This window comes from Maniola jurtina, chromosome 9 (genome assembly GCF_905333055.1).
Source record: "Maniola jurtina chromosome 9, ilManJurt1.1, whole genome shotgun sequence".
Classification (NCBI taxonomy): Eukaryota; Metazoa; Arthropoda; class Insecta; order Lepidoptera; family Nymphalidae; genus Maniola; species Maniola jurtina.
Genome location: NC_060037.1, coordinates 12,724,342 through 12,747,315, shown reverse-complemented (window position 1 = coordinate 12,747,315; position 22,974 = coordinate 12,724,342). Strand labels below are relative to the sequence as shown.

The 22,974-nt window shown below is 37.3% G+C and overlaps 1 protein-coding gene across 1 annotated transcript in view; it reads left to right on the top strand.

Moving 5' to 3' along the window:
- Positions 1-22,974, top strand: part of LOC123868535 (tRNA dimethylallyltransferase) — a 313,525-nt gene that overhangs the window by 175,777 nt on the left and 114,774 nt on the right. Inside the window, exons 2-3 of the mRNA XM_045911093.1 lie at positions 5,292-5,429; positions 10,185-10,717. Coding sequence (XP_045767049.1) covers positions 5,292-5,429; positions 10,185-10,717 — 671 coding nt within the window. The remainder of the gene's footprint in view (positions 1-5,291; positions 5,430-10,184; positions 10,718-22,974) is intronic.

Genomic DNA, 22,974 nt, shown 5'->3' with positions numbered 1-22,974 from the left:
AATGACAATAGACGTTTTAATTGTACATAATATATAAGCGTTGAGCGGCAGGTCAGTAGAAAGGTGATGATTTGATGAATGATGATTTTATTACATGTGCGGAATATTTATAGGTTCATGCATGTACTGTCATCATCAAAAACATGTTATCTATATCAGCAATAGGCAGAGATGCAAAATCATACAGACCTGGTGAGTGATATAGGCTACTTTTTATCCCGGAAAATCAAACAGTTCCCACAGGATTTGTAAAAACCTAAATCCACGCGAACGAAGTCGCGGGCATCAGCTAGCATTTTATTATAACTGTGAAAACCAAAGAATAGTAATTTCGTTTTCTTTATATCATGTGTCGAGTTGTATCATTGTATGCAGAAGGATCTGGGAACCCACCGTCCTAAGAGAACTCCTACTATTATGTGAATAATGGAAAGAATAAAACAGTTAAAAAGAAAGGTCTTTAAAAATCCCATGGAAACTCTTTGATTTTACGGGATAAAAGTAGCCTATATACGTCCCCGGGATGTAAGCTAATTGTGTACCAAACATCAAAATCGGTTAAACTGTTGGGCCTTGAAAAGTTAGCAGACCGACAAACTGACACACTTTCCCATTTATAATATTAGTATGGATGTTAGACATTAGTGAATTGCATTCTAGTTGTATAACACCCTCAGGTGAGATCGCAATCATCCTCATACAAGTCATCGATTAAAATACATTATACATAATTATAAAGTAAAATTGCGTTTCAATTTAGATTCGGAATGGCTAATTTATGATAAAACATCGCGATCACATGACATTACACAGACTAGAGGTAAAAAGATAGATGGAGCTCTAACTCTATCATATGGTAGATAGATACCTAAGTTATCATTGCACCTAAGTTAGCATAAGTTCCAACAGTTGATAAAATTACTTCACCAAAAGGTTTGAAATTTGTATCTCAAATATTCATCTGTATACAAATCTTTTCCACATGAAAGAAAATACTAACTGACATATCAACGTATAATTTAAACCGCTGGAATTTGATAGTACAGGTTTTCTCTATTGTGAAGCCGAAGCGGGTGAGCTAGCAACTCAATGAAATAAAATGGTTTCAGTCAAAATTAACAGATTTAATTTTGCCGTCCAATATTTATTAGCCATTCAAATAATCAAATATTTAACAGCCATTTTGTTAACTGTGCTCTTTTCTGGCAGAGAACATAGGCGGTCACGCAATTTGCTTTTTTGGCACTTGGTTCTAAGGACTGCAATGCAGATGACTTCAATCAGAGCGAACTAAAGTGAGGAAACTCTCAGTTTGATCCTGAATCGACGATCTGTCAAATGTTAGGCTATGCGTGACGTGATATCAAAGAAAACTGATCGTTTCATAACCTACCTAGCGCCAAATGTAGGTAACATTTGACGCCTGCCAGTTAACATGAAGCTTCGACGTTTTGTAAGAAGTTGCTTAGCTTTCGTCAACTGTGCCGCAACAAGCTGTATATTTTGCCGCCCCTTTTGCCGTCTGTATGTTTTGTATAGTCCGAGGATACATATATTATTATAATTATCGTCGCTAAATAGTTCCGTCTGGCGGAGGGCCTCCCGGGACGGTGAATTATAATAGTCGAGATTAGATTGTTGATTTACATACATTAATCATTAATATGATATACTAGCGAGCGGTATTTAACGTGTTTTCGGCGATTTTATATCGATTTAACGAGCACCCTATGACAAATACCGATTTAAGTACATATGTGTAAAGGCCATTTTACCCCTTGTGCCTCATGTTGCTACAGGGCTGCACGCTACAATAATAATAATTTAACAGTAGCAAGAATCGTACTATACATTCAGGCTCATAAGGGGCTAGAACTCAGAGGCGTAAAACCAGTAAAAAAAGGACTATACACATATTGTAAGGAACGTCAGTCATGGCCTTAGGCAATTTTTTGTCCGAGAAAATCAGAGAATTCTCCAGAATTTTTAAAAACCTAAATCCACATGGGATAAGTTGTAGGCATGGTCTATTTGGTACAGCCTATAGAGATAGAATAGCTTGCATCCCGGAGACGAACATAGGCTACTTTCAGGGTTCCGTACATCTAAAGGAAAAAACCGTTATAGGACCACTTTGTTCTCTGTCTATCTGTCCGTTTTTCGTGTCTGTCAGAAAACCTATAAGGTACTTTCCGTTGACCTAGAATTATGAAATTTGGCAGGACAGGTAGGTCTTATAGCCCAAGTAAAGGAGAAAAATCCAAAAACTGTGAAATTGTTGTTACAACACAAAAAAAATGTGTTCACGAAAAAGTAATTTTTTGAATCACATATAGATGGCGCAGTCCGTCATTAACTTGCAGCACGTACTTTATAAAAGTGTTACGTATTTTTACGATGGTACGGAACCCTTCATATGCGAGTCGACTCGCACTTGACCGGTTTTCATTCCGGAAAATCCAAAAAAAAACACGGAAGATTAAAAAACCTACAATAAACCCTTGCGGACGAAGTCGCGGGCATCATTTAGTGATTTATACAATCGAATGTAATCGAATAAAAGAGAATTGGGTTGTGCTCTCATCAAGGTGACACTTTTGATCTTGCGCGCAGACGGAAGATTCTATTTTGGCGCACCTCTGACCCCCTGATAGTGTATCTTGAAGTTTTTCGGATGTACTTATTGGGTTCATTTACGTAAATGATAAAGAATACGATAAGACATCGGTTAAAAGGCTTACATTGTAAAATATTATTGAAGGTTTTTATTAATGTTACAATAAAACTTATGGCTTGCCTAATCTAATTGCAAATTATGCCAGCCAAAGTCAATCCATAATAATAAATTACTAACTGATTTTAAGAGGAGTTTATTCCAAACAAACGTAGTTTGGTTATAATTTGAACAATCTAAATAATAAAACACAAAAGTGTTTCTACCTATGTTCGTTATAGATTTTGAAACCATTCAACCGATGTGTCCCATACCAGTTTCATTAGAAAGGCAATAACGCGAAGATGTTTTTTTAGCATAAGGCGTTTATCCACTAGTTTTTTTTATTAAAAAATAGCGAGCAAATGGGCAGGCGGAGAGGCGGGTCACTTGATGAACTAGTTAATAATAACTCAATGTTTCGTAGATACGTTCTTCCAGAATTTTGAAACGACACATTTTTTACGGAAATCTGGCAGACCTCTGACTCAACATATTTTTTCTAGCCAGCGATTTGTAGCACACTACTTTGAAGTCGAGCGAGCATAAAAACAAAAAGCAACTAGAAATCAATGTGTGGCTTTAACGTACCTACGCGTAGAAACAAAAAATATTTTTTTACTTTGTAGTGGCTTCGGAAGTTGGTTTTTGATAAGAAGTTTTATGAATTTAGAAGTATTATAAACATTAAAATATGGATATGGATGTCGTCATGATGGGTGATAATCTCTTGACGGTTGACTTTGACTTTCGAATTTATATACAAAACATTTGACCCCTACGCGATTGAATAACTTCTGACTTTGTAGTTTATACCTCGTTAGATAAAGATTGAAAATATACGCTTTACTCAAATCTTACTTTAGAGATTGTATACTTCTACAAGTGTAAATTAATTGTAAATTCTACAAATGTAATTTATAACACCCCCGATAAGTGAAGGTTACAGTAACTAGAAAAGAGCTGATAACTTTCAAACGGCTGAACCGATTTTCTTGGATTATAGCTTAGAACACTCCGATCTAGCCACCTTTCAAACAAAAAAAACTAAATTAAAATCGGTTCATTAGTTTAGGAGGTACGATGCCACAGACAGATACACAGATACACACGTCAAACTTATAACACCCCTCTTTTTGGGTCGGGGGTTAAAAATGACAGACTACGATTTACAAAGCCTAAGTAGGCCAGGACTATAATATTGTCCAATTTTGAGGCTCCCACTTTACAGTGCCAACCCACATGCACACTGATCTTCGGTTTATAATAGTTACTGACCGAAAATAAGTATTACTATGATGTGAATATAGAAAAGTAAAATATGACCAACATTTTACGCGTACATCGAAGTATTTTACATAATTCGAATTGATCACTTGATCAATTCACCCTGCAGGATCGCAAGGTCGCTTACAGAAGGATCACATCGGTTTATGCAAGCAACAAACCCAAGCTATAAAGGTGGAGGAGTCACCGAGGCTGTACTCTGAATAAGTGAATGTGACAATTATGTTAAGGTGTGTAAAGCGTATGAAATATATGTAACAGGGACGCGAGGTGTGAAGGCTCGCCCGCTTTAATATTCATAAGCCTATACAAATTATAGATTAAGCGGGAATATTAATTTTGAGAGCACCTCACGTGAAAAGACGTAGGCGCAGGCTTAAAATAGCATGGGTGTTCAGACTTAAACAATTATTCAATACCTGGAAAACTAGGGAAAATCACCATCATGATCAACCCATTGCCAGCCCACTACTGAGGACAGGTATCTTCTCAGAATTAGAAGAGTTTAGGCCGTAGGCAAATTTCACACACCTTTGAGAACATTATGGGGAACTAGCAGGCAAGCGAGTTTCCTCACTATGTATTTCTTCACTGTTAAAGAAAATGAGATATTTAATTGCTTAAAACGCGCAGAAAATTAATCAAATCACGACAGATTTAATGACTTTACGTCTCTAGTCTCTACCTATCGAACACACCTACTACTAATACGAGTACTAGTACTATTCAACACATCTAGTTTCTCCTTTCACCAAAAATTGCCTGGTGGAGATTGCTCTGAGCAATAAGGCCGTCTTTGCATATAATTGTTTTTACTCGTAGTTCTTATTTCTTTGTTTTGTCTTGGTTACTTCATGTTTTGTGTGCAATTAAGTTTTCTGTCCATTTATCTAGCTATCGCTGATATAGGTTATTTTTAACTCCCGACCCAAAAAGAGGGGTGTTATAAGTTTGACGTGTGTATCTGTGTAACTGTCTGTGGCATCGTAGCTCCTTAACTAAAGAAACCGATATTAATTTAGTTTTTTTGTTTGTAAGGTGGCTTGATCGAGAGGGTTCTTAGCTGTAATCGAAGAAAATCGGTTTAGCCGTTTGAAAGTTATCAGCTCTTTTCTAGTTACTGTGACCTTCACTTGTCGGGGGTGTTATAAATTTTTAATTTACACTTGTTACTCGTAGTTCTTAGTTTCTTTGTTTTGTGTTGATTACTTCATGTTTTGTGTGCAATAAAGTTTTCTGTCTATCTATCTATCTTTCTATCGCTGATATAGGTTATTTTGTCTTGTTGTAGATCTACAAAGGCCTGGACATCGTGACGGCCAAGGCGTCTCGTCAGGAGCGCGAGCTGGTGACGCATCACCTGCTGGATATCTTGGAGCCCCATCAGATGTTCACCGTCGTCGACTTCAGAGCAAGGGCTCTTAAGATTGTATCCTTTATATTTTAACTAGATGATGCCCGCGACTTCGTCCGCGTGGATTTAGACTTTTCAAATCCCGTGGAAACTACCTATTTAATGTCCCGGTATAAAAAGTTCTCTATGTCAATTTCCGGGACGCAAGCCACTTCTTTACCGAATTTCGTATAAATCGGTTTAACAAAAAAAAACGTATGGGCTTTTAAGAATTCCACGGGAACTCTTTAATTTCCTTGGATTACAAATTGATACCGAATTTCATCAAAATCGGGTAATGTATGGGGCCGTGAAAAGCTAACAGACAGACACATTCGAACCTATATTCGCTCCAGCAATGCGCAGGACTTCAATTGCTTTTATACATGGCATAATATTGTATATCAAATCTTTGAAAAGAGCAACCGCCGAGTTTCTTGCTGGTTCTTCTCGGTAGGAAAGGCATTCCGAACCAGTGGTAAATGCTTTTGACGATTCGAAAGAACTTGTAAAAGTCTAATTGAATAAAAATATTTTGAATTTGAATTTGAATTTGAATTTATAAATATTAAGTATGGATCACTTTTACTTCAGCTTTTACTTTTATGCCTCTACTAGCTTAGGTGTGTCCGCGACTTCTTCCGCGTGAATTTCATCTAGTGGTGGATTTCTACGTCATAATAGCTATCTGCATGCCAAAATTCAGCTTGGCCCGTCAAATAGTTTGAGGTGTACGTTGATAGATCAGCGAGTCAGTCAGTCAGTCAGCTTTTCTTTTTATATCTACACGCCGCTGACGAGAGGGGTTCTATAAAAATTAATATCAGTATTTTATTTGTTATCCCTCAGACCGTTTAAATCAGTGTTGAATTTAAAAAGACGGAAACATTAAAAGTAAGAAACTCTTGGATAAAGGATATCTTTATTTAATCGGAAGGAGTCACGTTGCCAGCGGCGTTCATTTGTCAAGCACGTTACAAAAGATGTGGCTTTGACGTTTCTTTATACCCACCGATAGAGGGTGCCCCAAAATTAATCCTGCCTGCGTCTGTGTTCCGACTCGAAGGACCAAAAATGTAGAAGACACGTCGGGTTTGGTACATTTAGTTGTTATAGGGCCGACGACGCCGATGTCTTAACCGCTAGCCTGTCACTAGCTTGTTTAAAAAAATAGATAGATATTTCTAAAAAAGTCTTATTCTTTTCCATGAAATTCACGATCAAAGAATCCGGATCGGACATATTTTATCAACATATCTGTACAGCTCAAACAACTGGATTTAGAAACTTCATGATTTTATTCCAATCTAAATTGTGCCTTTGATAATGATTCTTTAATCTTTGATCAATTATCATAACCAAGGTACTTTATCCATACTAATGTTATAAATACGAGTTTGCCTGTCTGTCTGCTAGCTTTTCATTGTTTTATTGATTCTGACGAATTGTCATAGTGAAATAGCTTTCATTCCGGAAATGGACATAGTATACTTTAAGTCCCGAGTTCATATGAGATTTTTGAAAACCTAAACCCATGCTAACGAAGCCGCGGGCATCATCTAATATGTATTAGGTAGATACTATATTTCGTTGCTGTTTAACCAATTCTTGTTTACGTAGTTAGAGCTTTTCCTGATATTTTTAACCGCACCCAAAAAGAGGGGTGTTATAAGTTTGACGTGTGTATCTGTGTATCTGTCTGTGGCATCGTAGCTCCTGAACTAATGAACCGATTTTAATTTAGTTTTTTTTTGTTTGAAAGGTAGCTTGATCGAGAGTGTTCTTAGCTATATAATCCAAGAAAATCGGTTCAGCCGTTTGAAAGTTATCAGCTCTTTTCTAGTTACTGTAACCTTCACTTGTCGGGAGTGTTATAAACTTGTTTCATTTCGCTCTTCCAATAGGTATACATAATATCTATTTAGTAGGAAAAATCGTGTCGTTATCATGTCTTAGTCGTCTAGTGTAAATATACAAAGCCCTTTGCTTGCCAGTGTTTATTCAGCAGTTCCCAAATTTCATCTTTCCTTTGGAATGCGACGCAATTCCAGTAGTATAATTAATGCCATATTGTTCAAAGCATAAATTATAAAATATTTGCTTTGTAATTATTTACTCAAATGCCTGCTTTGGCTTCTATTGCTGGCGTTTTAGTTTAGCGATGTAAGCAGTACTAACATAGATACTGCGTATATCATGGAGAGGTCATGTGATTGCCATCTCAACCTGTCGCGGACTATAGATTTGGTATAAAATGTTGAAAATTTCTATTTCAGTTATAAAATTTTGCATTAGTTATTTAGAATTCGTCGTCCTCTTAAGAGGGCTCTCTCCGTCACTCGTTTCATACAATCGTAGTTCCAATTTCATTTGAATATTAAGCAACCAAAGTCCATGAAATTTTGCAGACACATTCTAGAAACTAATATCTATGTCTGTGGTTTTCCAGATTTCTGTTAAAATATTCAGTTTCAAAGTTACGCGGTCTTAAAAATTTCATACAAATCTTTGAGCCCCTGTAATTTTAAAACTACATATTTTTAGAAAAATCTAAAACTCCACAGACACAGATATTAGTTTCTAAAATATGTCTGCAAAATTTCATGGACTTTGGTTGCTTAATATTCAAATGAAATTGGAACTACGATTGTATGAAGCGAGTGACGGAGAGAGCCCTGTTAAGTAGACGTCACATGAATTTTAAATGACACTCTTTAGCTCTTTAGCTCGTAAGGTAGATTAAAATAATGCATTTAGGACCAAAAGCTGTATGTACTGTATAATGTACTCGTACCCTTCTAGAGGATTTGTGAAATTTTGAGAATTCGATATTTGCCTACGTGAATTTCAAATGGCACATTTTAATGAAGAATGTAATGTTTATTAGGGGTCCGTACCACAAAAGGAAAAACGGAACCCTTATAAGATCATTGTGTTCTCTGTCTGCCCGTCTGTCGTGTCAAGAAAAACTGTAGGGTACTTCCCATTGACTTAGAATCATGGGCAGGTAGGTAGGTCTTATAGCACGTAAGTAAAGGAGAAAATCCAAAAACCGTGAATTTGTGGTTATGTCATAAAAAAATTAAGATGTGTTCACGAAAAGATTACCTTATTAATCACATTAAATTGCCGTGTTGAAATAACTTATATCTTATATGGATAAAGTCCAATTATTGGTTTAACGTTGAAGGAAGATATCGTTAGGAAACCTGCATGCACAATATGAGAGTTCTTCGAAATGTTCTCAAAGGTGTGAGAAGTATGCCTATCTGCACTTGGCCAGCGTGGTAGACTACGGTCTATGGCCAACCCCATCTTATTCTGAGAGGAAGCTGATGCTCAGTAGTGAGCCGGCGATGTGTTGATGATGATGATTATAAATATAAAAGTTTGTTTGTTAGTTCGTCCATCAACTACGCCGCAACAGAGTAACGTATCGACGTGATTTTTTAACCCCCTACCCAAAAAGAGGGGTGTTATAAGTTTGACGTGTGTATCTGTGTATCTCTCTGTGGCATCGTAGATCCTAAAGTGAAAGGTGGTTTGATCGAGAGTGTTCTTAGCTATAATCTAAGAAAATCGGTTCAGGCGTTTGAAAGTTATCAGTTCTTTTCTAGTTACTGTAACCTTCACTTGTCGGGGGTGTTATAAATTTTTAATTTACACTTGTTGTATAGATATAGTTAAAGGCTTAATTTTCCTCTGCCTATTTATTCAGACGCATTAAATGTATAGTAACACGTTTTGTATTTGTGGCTCTACCGGTCATTGACTGCTCAAGTAGCTTAGCTTTGCATATACTTGATATATTATCCATTGTATCAACATACTTGAATGTCATGAGACATTTATATTGTGCCATTTGACAAAAATTATGTAAAGAATCTGACTAATGTGAAACTTATTGCGACATTACTAAATGTCAAAACATTTACAACGGCATATTAATTCACGGACATACACTATTATTATCTATGTCTGTCTATATGTACGTTGTTAGACTTAAGCTTTATTTGCTCTTAAACTTCAGTTTATAGCAGACTAGAGGATGCCCGCGAAGTCATCCGCGTGGATTTAGGTTTTTAAAGATCCCCTGGAAACTCTTTGATTTTCTAGGATAAAAAGTAGCCTATGTCCGTCCCCGGGATATAAACTAACTCTGTACCAAATTTCGTCAGAATCGGTTAAACTGTTGGGCCGTGACAAGGTAGCAGACAGGCAGACAGACAGACAGACACGCTTTCGCATTTATAATATTAGTATGGAACAATGCACTAAATAGGTGTACATGAAAGTGTCAACAAAGTAATTTCTCTACAGGATATTTGCGGAGTGCTTCTCAGATTGGGACCCTGATAGCTTTAGGTTTACGTTGAAAAAATATAATTGTTATTAATAATGAAACATATGTATTTAAAAAAGATAATAGACTACGAATTCATCCGCGTGGATCTTTAAAAATCTAGCGGAAACGCTTTAGTAATTTTCCCGAATAAAAAGTAACCTTAGTCTTAATTTAGGAGAAAGCTATCTTCCATCCGAATTTCAGCTAAATCGATTTAGTCATTGTGGCGTAACAAACACCCAAACTTTCACCATTATAATATTAGTGTGATGTGATTAAGATTTTGGGATGACATAATATACAATACTTACATATTTAAGTATAGTAAGTAAGTATGTTAAAGATTGCTTGAATTACAGAAATTGTGATTTTGGCTCAGCTTAGTTCCAGTAGGTCTTCCTTGTATCTATCATTAATGCAATAATTTTCGTAACCAAAAAAACCAGATTGAAAATTTAACGAAACAGGGCAAAATACCCATTATAGTTGGAGGAACAAACTATTACATAGAATCTATAGTATATCAGATACTAGTCGAACATACCGACGACTCTGACGAATTACTATGGGATAAGAGCAAGAGAAAGAGACATTTTGATGAAACGGATGTCATGAGTGAAGGAGATAGTAAGAGGCTTGCCAATGCATGTGATGATTCTAAAGATAATAAAGAAGTTTCAACACTCGAATCAAATTTAAAAGATAGTAATTCAAAAGTTACAGCCAATTCTACGCTAGAATCTGAAGTAAAAGATAACAATTCTAAACAAGAAGTCGATTCGATATCAGAATCTGAAGTAAAAGATAATATAACCACACCAAAAGGTGAAGAAAAGAATATTATAGATATAGAAACGTTAAAAGACGACATAGACAATGAGAGTAAGTTTACAAATGAAGAGATACATTCCAAATTGAAGGCAATTGATCCTGTCATGGCTTCGAGGCTACATCCTAATAACAGGCGAAAAGTATTGAGGTAAGATTGTTCGTACTTTTTAAGGGTTCTGTACCTCAAAAGGAAAAGCGGAACCCTTATAGGATGTCGTCTGTCTGTCTGTCTGTCCGTCTTGTCTGTCAAGAAACCTATAGGGTACTTCCCGTTGACCTAGAATCATGAAATTTGGCAGGTAGGTAGGTCTTACAGCACAACTACAGGAATAAATCTGAAAATCGCAAATTTGTGGTCACATCATTAAAAAAAATTAAAATATGTTTCAATTTTCAAAGTAAGATAACTATACCAAGTGGGGTATCCATATGAAAGGGCTTTACCTGTACATCCTAAAACAGATTTTTATTTATTTTTATGTAGGTATAATAGTTTTTGGTTTATCGTGCAAAATGTTGGAAAAAATACCCGAGTACGGAACCCTCAGTGCGCGAGTCTGACTCGTACTTGGCCGGTTTCTTATTTACTACTACTACTACAACTAAATAGTTGATTTCCATAACTCATTAGATCCTATATTTTACATGATGTCAAATACCCTATTGCACAGTAAAATAAATATATACTCTAAACTTAATCCTAATGGCTAAGCAGTTTTCGGCAAGTAGGTAGGTAGGTACTTATTGTATTCAAAATGATAGAGTCATCATTATACTTCAATATTTTTTACGATTGAGCAACACTTTATTGCTTAAGCAATTGCTATTAAACAATTGCTATCTGATCTTGGAAATAATTTAGTTGTTTTGTTTACAATTTACAACACAATGAAGTTTACCTATACAAACTTGCTTAATACTCACTTTGCATGGACGGAATGGAAAAACTTTGATATTTTATCATTCATATCCGGCCACGCACTTTTAACTTTTCGGAGTTAAATGCGTTCTAAGTAATGAAATATCAATTGCTTTTGCAATTGAAGGAAAATATCGTCAAAGAAACACAAGAACATTAAAAGAAACCTACCTGTCTAAGAGTTCTCCATAATATTCTCAAAGGTGTGTGAAATCTGCCAATCCTCAGCGTAGTAGACTATGGAAAAAACCCCTTCTCACTGTGAGAGGAGACCCGTGCTCTATATTTAACCGTCGATGGGTTGATCATGGTTATCAACCCATCCACGATGATCATTAGGACATTACTTAAATAAATAAATATACTTTATATTCGGGACTATAAGCTAGGCGCAAACACAGGACATAGAATGAACATAGATGAAACATAAATGCTAATAAATTAAACTTAAAAACCTAAATATTTACCTATAACTTAACTTACTGAGCTTTCCATGCATTTCGGCCGAGACTTTCGTTAAGCTACGCACTACATCCGATCTTAACCCGTGAAAATACGTTCCGAAGTAACTTACGCACTAGCTCCGGCTTTCGTTATCCGAGTTCTCTCCGTCATGCGTGAGAATATGTCGGATGTGCCTGGCATTAAAATGGGGCAGAAGTCGTAGATATGTCAAAGATGTCCACTGAATAGTTTGTATTTGGACTTGCTCTAATGCGATTGCAAAATCTTTCTCACAAATCAAACGTATACAAACCTCAATTACTTAAAGTTGAAAGTTTTCGCAGATCCAACTTAGCGGGAACGAAAACAAGTGTCCAAAGTTGGAAAACAGTAATGTAACCAGTTGTATGTATGGTGCTGGTGGTCAATTTGTGTAAGTCACCTGAATTGATATGTTTACTGTTACTCTTACTGCAGTAAAGTTACTTCGTCGATGTTTAGTGTTATGGTTGTGGTAACACTTCAAATTATTTACTTACTGGCTGATGCCTGCGACTTCGTCCACGTGAATTCAGGTTTTTCTGCCCTCATTTCTGCTCTCTTTCCCAACATATAATCCTAGCCATATAAAGGTTGCAATGGCAAACTATAACTATAGTTATAGCATAGCTCATCCACGCTACATGAATTTCGTTTTTCGGAAACCGGCGGGATTCTGGAAAAAACGAGGGTTTTCAGGGATAAAAAGTAGCCTAATCTAGGGTAAAATCTATTTCCAAACCCGTCCAGTAGTTTTTTTGTGAAAGAGTAACAAACATACCCACATACACACAAACTTTCGCCTTTATCTTTTGAGGACCTTCCCGGCAGCAAGCGAGCGCGATGATTTCGACGGGATAATTTTAGTTCCATTTTTGACCTCTTCACACTATACATTATGAGCCTGCAAGGCCAGAGCTGTCTTTGACTAACAAAATATAGTTTTTTTTTATTGAATTACAAGTATTTCCAAAATTTGTATTCTTTGCATACTTTTAACCCTGATTAATAAAAAAGTCAAAGGTTATCTGCATTAATTAAAGTATTCTGAAACTCTTTATCAATGTTACATCACTACAATCTTATTTAATAAAAACCTGCCAGTTTCGTAGCTTTAAACAAGAACTATTGTAAGACTTGTTAGCAAATATTTGGGGGTCAAAACTTCTAAAAATGTGTGAAAAACTTGGAAACAATAGGGATGATCACTACTAGTCAAATCGGTCACTTTTTATCAAAACGCTCGCTTAGTAAGTAAGGGAGCTTGTATGAAATTCACACACAGAATTCACAAATGTGACGTCATTTTGACATAATTCGACGTACTTTAGCAAGAAGTGGATTTTACGAAGTTTGGAAGATCTTCTATTTAATAATTCCTAAGAAATGATTTATTTTTAACCCTCGACCCAAAAAGAGGGGTGTTATAAGTTTGACGTGTGTATCTGTGTATCTGTCTGTGGGATCGTAGCTCCTAAACGAATGAACCGATTTCAATTTAGTTCTTTTTTGTTTGAAAGGTGGCTTGATCGAGAGTGTTCTTAGCTATAATCGAAGAAAATCGGTTCAGCCGTTTGAAAGTTATCAGCTCTTTTCTAGTTTTCTTATAGAGGTTTTGTGTCGGGTGTTTTTTAAATTTTGGGTTATTAATATAGGCATCATCTCAATTACAAACATGTTATTAAAGTTAAACTATTATTTTTAAAGTATGCATAGAAATGTGTCGCAACATCATCGTAGGAAACTTGTATAAGCTGTTCACGTGATTTGCATAAACATTAAAACTGAAGGCCGTCTGACACGATGACATAAAGCCGCCACCAGTTACACAGACCCGCTTCTATGCCTACTTACTGACTGACCGACTGACTGACTGAAATCGCACGGCTTACGGGCTACAACGTAACTGTTTAACAAAAATCTTTTTTTTTTTTTCGCAAAAATACGAGAATGATACAATTCACTGTCATGTACCGAGTCAGAGTTAGCAATAATGCAAGTCGGTTTTAACCCCCGACCCAAAAAGAGGGGTGTTATAAGTTTGACGTGTGTATCTGTGTATTTGTGTGTCTGTGTATCTGTGTATCTGTCTGTGACATCGTAGCTCCTAAATAATGAACCGATTTTAATTTTAGTTTATTTTAGTTTAGTATATCTGTGTATCTCTCTGTGGCATCGTAGATCCTAAAGTAATTAACCGATTTTAATTTAGTTTTTTGTGTTTGAAAGGTGGTTTGATTTAGAGTGTCCTTAGCTATAATCTAAGAAAATCGGTTCAGGCGTTTAAAAGTTATCAGCTCTTTTCTAGTTACTGTAACCTTCACTTGTCGGGGGTGTTATAAATTTTTAATTTACACTTGTGTTGAATGATATTAGTACCCTGTTTAATATATTCATTGAAAATTATTAACAAAAAGTTTCCACAGGTTTTTGGAAAGCATAATCACGCCAATATAATAAAGACGACAGTTTGTACGTGTGTATCTGTATGCGTGTGTGTATGGGTGTATATTTGTAACTCTTTCACGCAAAATCTACTAGACTGATTTGGTTGAAATTTGAATTGATATATAGGCTACTTTTTATCTTGGAAAATCAAAGAGTTAATTTTCGATTCATGGGCTTTTCATGGGGTACCAAAAACCGTAACCGCCGATCGGCGCTTTTAATTTGCTCTCAAATCAAAAGGAATTTAAGTAATTCTATAATTCTTCCTTTTACGTTTGGTTCGGGATTTATATATGGAAGCGAAATAATGATATTATGTAAAATTATTCAGTTTTGATATTTACTTTGGAATGAATAACTCTGAGTTTCATGCTCGTTCACAGAAGAGTGAAGAATAAACTTTGAAATGCTCGTGCGGGTCAAAATTACCAATGGTTTTGATGATTCAAAGGGCATGTTGAACCCATTTGAATAAAGCATACTTACTTGGAATTAAAATTGAATTTGAATAGATGTTTAATTTATCTGTTCGGCAATTCAGACGGCCAGATTATTTTGTTTTGAACAAGATGATGTCTGCGACTTCGTCTGCGTGGATTTAAGTTTTTTAGGGTCCCACTACTTCGCAGTTCATGACAGTTAGGGAACTTCTAACAAAACGTCGAATCATCGGCGTCACTGGCAGGCGTCAAATGACGTAGGTAACCCTAAAGGTGCCCTATTTTTCTTTGATTTTACGTCACCATAGCCTAATATTTGACATATTGTAGATTCCGGAGCAAACCGAGAGTTCCCTCACTCTAGTTCATGCTATGGTGTGTGTCATGTCTGTCAAGAGCCGCTAAGGGAATCAAAATCTATAGGGTACTTCCCATTGACCTAGATTCTTAAGATTTGGCAGGTACCAAGTTCTTATAGCACAACTGAAGGGAAGAGTCCGAATACTACGAAATTGTGATTACTTCTCAAAAAATGAGTGTTAATTCTTGTACGATGGTCGGAACTCTTCAATTTTCTGCCAAAAATAGCCGGAGGAGTAGTCAATTTCCGGGACGCAAGCTATTTCACCAGAAAAGCGTGAAAGTTAACAGAAAGACAATCAACACGTATCAATCTAATATCTCGTAATCTATCTATCTATCGTTACTTAGCAACGTTGTTAATTGTCTCAAATTTAATCTTTTTTGACAATAAAACGTTCACACTGGCCAAGTGGCGAACTTTCAGGTATGCGATTTCCTTACCACGTTTTCCTTCACTGTTAAAGCAAGTGATACCTAATTACTTAAAACGCTCATGACTCAGAAAAGTTAGGTAGCCCGAGATCGAACCCCCGACCTCTCGAATAGGAAGCGGAGATCTAACCACTAGGCTATCATGGTTCTAGAGATGGTGAGATCTCGCGTCGGACCCTCAATTTTGAGGATCGTGGTTCCTTAGATATCACCTTCTTCACGATGTTGCGCAATTTTTCCCTGTTAGAGGCCGTGCCTGTAAGGCTTTGCAGAAGGGGTGTCAACCGCTTCTCTGATCTGCTCGGACCAACGTCTTGGGCTGTGTCCATGGGGTCTATTTCCTCCGATCTTGCTAGTGACCAAGAGTTTCTCTACGCTACTCGCATTTTTAGGGTTCCATACCTTAAAAGGAAAAACGGAACCCTTATAGGGTCACTTTGTTGTCTGTCTGTCTGTCCGTCGTGTTTGTCAAGAAACCTATAGGTTACTTCCCGTTGACCTAGAATCATGAAATTTGGCAGGTAGGTAGGTCTTATAGTACACATACACAAATAAATCTGAAAAGGGTGAATTTGTGGTTATATCATGTAAAAAAAATGTGTTTCAATTTTCAAAGTAAGATAACTATACCAAGTGGGGTATCATATGAAAGGGCTTTACCTGCACATTCTAAAACAGATTTTTATTTATTTTTATGCATAATAGTTTTAGATTTATCGTGTCAAATGTTGAAAAAATACCCGAGTACGGAACCCTCAGTGCGCGAGTCTGACTCGCCCTTGGCCGGATTTTCCTAGCAAAGCGACCAAAGTAATGAGCATCCGTCGCAGACCGATGTTGGATAGCCGCATCTAGATTTTCAATGTGTTTAAGACCGTGAGATCTTAGTGAAGCGCAAACTTGTCAATGGCGGAAAAAAGGAGGAACCACACAACCGACGACGGGTCTATCTCGCTGGTCGGATCGACTTCCGCGGGTCTTCGACCGCAACCAAGGATTTCGTAGTTTGCGAGTGTGCGCGCCTCTGACCTTGGCCACTATCCGACGTTCGGGTGGCCATGGCTTCCTTGTTGCCAATCGCGGCGTATGTTTGCCGTTTCTTTGTTACGAATCAAAACTCAAAAAAAACTCAAAATCATTTATTCAAAGTAGGTAGGTACTATAATTGTACACCTTTTGATTATCAGAATTCAAGGAACCAAAAGCTTAATTTGCTATAATCCGCCAAACCAACGAAATCTGTATGGTACGCAGCACCACAGAAATTCCAACACCACTCGACGCGCGTTTCGCCCCGACACCGGAGCATCCTCAGGAGAAGAAAATCTTTGCAATTAGACATTGTAAGGTCCTTTGTAAGGTTGTAAGGTTCCTTGTATATCATGGACTTCCGCAAAATAACGCCTGCTTCTATAATACATAATCAGAATTGTAAGATTTGTAGGACGATAAAGTGGTGATAATAATATAATTAATTACGTAAACTACGATCATCATCATCATAACCGACAGACGTCCGCTGTTGGAGATAGGTCGTCGAGAATCCTGACGGCTGGGCACGCGGGTATCTGCGTGATGTGAACGTCTGCTCCAGAAAAGGAAGACTCGAGGGACAAAGACAGAGCTAATTTGTAGGGAGTCAAGGAGGTGCCCCTGGGAATCATGCCAAAAGCAAGTACCGGGGCCCTCTCCCGCGATTCGGCCCATAGGTTTAACCGAGAGATTGGTAGGGCCATAGGAGGTAGAGGGTTAGGCACAGGTCTCTTGCAGGGACTTTCACACGACACGGTCTTGCGCCGCTTGAATCCAGCGGCTCCGTGCGACTCGTTTGATGTAGTTCGTCCGCCTAGGCAGGGGTCTTCTAACATTGAGCTTTCCGGTGTGAGATCGCCATTCCAGCACCTTGAGACCCCAACATCTATCGGATTTTTGACCAATATGTTTTCAAAAAACATTCGAAATTCAATTCGAAAATGTTTTCAAAAACGTTCGAAATTAAATTGGAAAGCATAGTTTCGTTTATGATTGGTTGGTGACTCAAAATGGTTAGCGCCCACTGAGATTTTTGTCTCTATCATTTGTACGGGAATACGTAACAGAGAGAGCGCTATACTAACTTCTTTCCACGAATAGGATATAGTCGGGCATACTTCGACTAACAGGCGTGTTCAGCCGTGAGACATTTGTGTTATAGGTATTTACGAAACACAAAAATCATGGACACCCCGACATGATATCGCGAACGCGGCCCCTTCGATAAACCCCGAATTATTTATCGTATTATTATAACACAAATACACATATACATAGTTGTGTGTATATGTGTGGGTACTGGTTATATATTACGTGTAAATAGTCGACAAGGTTTTCCGTTCCCACTGCTTCAATACCATCTTTGTTTGAAAAGGGTCAACCGATGTCTACCCGTTTGTATTATAATTTTTCCCCGAATTCATGCATATTTCTGTTGCGAATATACTAGAATAATATGTGGTTAATTTATGTACATATTTCCTATTATGATTACAAATATATTTTACCTATTAGCCTATTACCTACACATACACATTTTCCTATTAGGGCTGGTGTAGAGGCTACCAGTGAACCAGAGTGAGGAAATTCTCGGTTTGATCCTGAATCGACGATATGTCAAGTATGGTAGCTATCAGTGACGTGAAGTTGTTTCATAGCCTACCTAGCGTCAAATGTAGGTAACATTTGACGCCTACCAGTGTAGGTGAAGCCTCTCGTTTTGTTAGAAGTTCCTTATCAGAAATCTGGCAAACCACAGACATGGATATTATTTTCTAGAATATGTCTGCAAAATTTCATGGACTTTGGTTGCTTAATATTCAAATGAAATTGGAACTACGATTGTATGAAACAAGTGACGGAGGAGCCCTCTTAAGATGAGTTTTAGAGAACATTTAGGATTGATTATATTATTATTGATTTATGTAGATAAGTATAAATTTTATATTTCTTCTTATATATTTGGGTGTAGGTACAGGCATAACGCATAACGTTAGTTCTGCTCTATACCTATTGTAGGCAATAATGTACGAAATATCAATCAAGAAATACAGAATGGTATCGAATTCAAAACCACAAGGGAATTACCGTTACCAGAACACAATAATAAAATTGCGGAAAATATTAGAAAAAACTATCACGTTTATAAACGAAGTATTAGGTCAGTAATGTATTTTATTTATAAAGTGTACAAGTATGATTGTAACTTTAAGTTGTACATATTGAGGTTATCAAAGAAAGTCTCCTCAGAATAAAAAGGGTTTAGTTAGATTTTAGATAGAGCATAGTCCTGAAGAAGGTAGCGGGGAGCGGGTGGATGAGGAAGGCGAAGGACCGTGTTTGGTGGCGCGCTCTTGGAAAGGCCTATGTCCAGCTGTGGACGCTTACAGGCTGATGGATTGCATTGGATAGTCCATTTCGGTGGCGGTGCGGTGAAAACATTACGGAGAACTCAGGCGTGCAGATTTTCTCACTTTTCTTTCACTGTTAAAGGAAGTGATAGGTATTATATTTTGATTGCTCAGGACGCACATAACTCCGGAAAGTTAGAAATGCGTGTCTACAATATTTCGTTGAGTTTCTTCTCCTCTTGTTTGGTGGTTTTTTGTAATGCCAGACCAGCACAATGCACTTCGCCAGTGTCGATTGGCTTGAGGGAGTAAAAATGTGCCAATTTTCTGAGTACTGTTCTATATTAGAATTTTTGTTAGTGAATTACAATTGGTTAATATTCAATTAATCTATATTTGTATGGAAAGCGCCGGGTACCCGCCCCTTAGGTTCCTTCTCTTAACATGGAATCGGGCTTACCGACTGTGAAGGACATGCCAGTTTAAATAAACCCATTTTGGCAGTTTTTGTGGACAATTCCATTTTTTTATTGGATAATAAGTTAGCCCTGACTGCGATAACCTTATCGGTTATCACACTCGTTATCAGTTTTTATGTGGGATCTTCTTGGAACGCTAAATCGCCGGGAATCGAACCCGGGACCTGCCACTTATAAGACCACAGCGCTCACCACTATGAATTTTGTTTTATCTCTTTATACAAAACATACAAAGAGCTTTTGACTGTTGAATAAGAAACGATTTCTTAAGTGCGTATAAAATTTTCAATGAGTTAGTATAATATAGTTAATACCTACGAATAAGTTAGTACCTATATATTTTATACGTATAACTGCCTCGTTGGACCAGTAGTTCAGCTGTGGATCATGGGGTCCCGGGTTCGAGTCTCGGATCAGGCCAAAAAACCATTTTTGTTGGCTACCGTACCAATTTTTTTTTAATTTACCCTCTTGGCGTAAATTCTTGAGCCAGATGTTCTTGTTTGGCCAGGTGGTCTTCTGCCGGCTATATTCCTCTGGATAATGAGTTGAAGGAGGTCATATTTGGTATTTCTCATAAGGTGGCCGAAGTACTCCAACTTACCTATACCGTACCCATTGCAGTCAAGGGCTAAATTCTAATCTACGAGTATGAAAATTAAAAAGGGAGGTATTTTGTACGTTTCGCAAAGTCACTCATACCAATAAATCGTTATGGTGGAAATGTTGGACTAACAAGCTATGGCGGCGGCGAGTCTACGCGTTTATCATGCTAATAGACTCTAGACTAGCTTTATTCTATAGAGGGTTAGTCGCTATGAGACTAGAAAACTCAAGGACGCGGAAGGCTTAAGCGCAACGCGCACCAGCCGAGTCGACCCGAGATGCGGTGTCTTTCTTGATGCGAACTCAAACTAAGCTCAATGCTCGCTTTTCATTATGACCTGTCATTAAATCGGTACCTATGGTAGAAACGCACTTTGATTTTGCTAAGACTTAAGTTTCAGTTAAAATGAGACAGATTTATGCCAGCTGTATAACGCTGTCTCGTTTTAACAGTGTCTTAAGTCTAAGCAAAGTTAAAGTGCGCTCTATAGATCTCACTATCTCTTCATGTTGTAATTGCCGTCCCGTGTAATTATCTCCCGTAATATGAGAGTGAGGGAATAAAGAATGCACGTGTGTTAATGCACTATATCTCCTGCATGATTGGCTTTTCTCCTTTTAGATTTGGTCGGGAGGAACACATTTGACGTTATGTGGCTAAAGACAAAAAAATCTGTAATATTTAGTAGATTTTAATGTACCTAGGTATACTATTCTGTAAATCCTTTATGTTGCTGTAATCTGTAAATTTCGAAGGGCACCTTAACACGGCTATGTTGTATATAAATGGGTTAATTAGTACAAAAAATTGTATTAATTAATTTCCCTTTTTGGTGTTAATTCGTAATTGCCTAAAATTACAAGTCCGCGTGCCGACGGGCGCTTCCGGCTACGTGTTCATGACTCAGGGACGGGAGAGTGTGATAAAGAATTACTATATACATATATGTGGGGTCATCAACAATTTTTAGGGTTACGTACCTCAAAAGGAAAAACGGAACCCTTATAAGGACACTTTGTTATCTGTCTGCCTGTCTGTCCGTCCGTCCGTCGTGTCTGTCAAGAAAACCTATACCTAGGGTAATTCCCGTTGACCTAGAATCATGAAATTTGGCAGGTAGGTAGGTCTTATAGCACAAGTAAAGGAATAAGTCCGAAAACCTGATTTCATCGAATTTGTGATTACATCATTAAAAAAAAAAAAAAGTATTTCAATTGTCAAAGTAAGATAACTATACCATATGAAAGGGCTTTGTTGTAAAACTTTCAGCTTTTATAAAATAACGAAGGTCTGGCACTCGCTGGCTCTCTCTCTCTATTAGAATACAGGCTCATCTGCAACATGCAACAGGTAAATCACGTAACTCTGCCACGCCGCTGCAGTAACTGCAGTGAACTGCAGCTCTTGCATTGCAGTCGCAAACACGACGCTCTGTACTACCCAGACTCTTATATTGAAAATGCTTTCAAATATTAAAAGTGAAGAGAAATTCCAAAGGGATTTTAAAACCTAAATCCACGCGAACCAAATCGCGGGCATTATCTAGTTAAATGTAAAATGAAAAGCTTGGAAACAGAGTTGAATAACTAATAATTTTTAACCCCCGAGCCAAAAAGAGGGGTGTTATAAGTTTGATGTGTGTATCTGTGTATCTGTCTGTGGCATCGTAGCTCCTAAACAAATGAACCGATTTTAATTTAGTTTTTTTGTTTGAAAGGTGGCTTGATCGAGAGTGTTCTTAGCTATAATCCAAGAAAATCGGTTCAGCCGTTTGAAAGTTATCAGCTCTTTTCTACTTACTGTAACCTTCACTTGTCAGGAGTGTTATAAATTTTTAATTTACACTTGTAAGCTTATTTCGTGGTTTAGCGAGATATTATAATTTAGTTAACTGGTAGGGTACATACCATGGGCGTATTCTACAACCAGGAACAGAACTCTGGATTATATGTATAGGTATTATATTATTATGTATAGGTACCGAGATTAGTGCGTGAAGTGATTGAAACTCGCAAACACCAGAATTTTAAGAGAATGTCTTTTAGCTAGCAAGCATGTGAAATGGAATGCAGTGGTATAATTATGTAAACCAGTGAGTGTATTTTGCCGGACTGCTCGTGAAGTTCCAGCGAAAAGAACAAGAAAGCGGCTGGATCGATGTTGCCCATGGCAGCTCGAAATTCATCTCTCGCAGCACAGCCCGTCCCATCGTGACTATCTGGGTCGAAATATCAATAAATAAAATCATTAACATGGCTCTCTCCGTCACTCGTTTCATACAATCGTAGTTCCAATTTCATTTGAATATTAAGCAACCAAAGTCCATGAAATTTTGCAGACATATTCTAGAAATTAATATCTGTGTCTGTGGTGTTTTAGATTTTTCTAAAAATATGTAGTTTACCATATATATACGATTGTATGAAACGAGTGACGGAGAGAGCCCTCTTAATCGTGGTATGCACCCGTTATCTACATTATAAGAATTAAATAATATTGAAAACGGACGAATAAAAGTGCAATCACGTAAACAATAGATAAATAATACGAAAATAACAGGCAAAATCGCAAATGGCACTGATTTTATAAAATACCTACAGCGTTCATTCATAAAGTAGTTACATGCGAGTAATTCACGCGAGTGCATCGTGGGATTCGCGATAAAAATTGCAGCTTTTATAAACAATGAATGGTACAAATAAGTGTTAGGACTTGATCGGATTAGCTACTTTTTGTTGAGCAACTTTTTGACTGCCATTTTGTTTCGTAACACCAATTTAGTTATTTGAAACTCTACGATGTAGTTTTTTGCTTTTTACAGTATTGTTTTAGAGTATTCGCATCTTTTTCT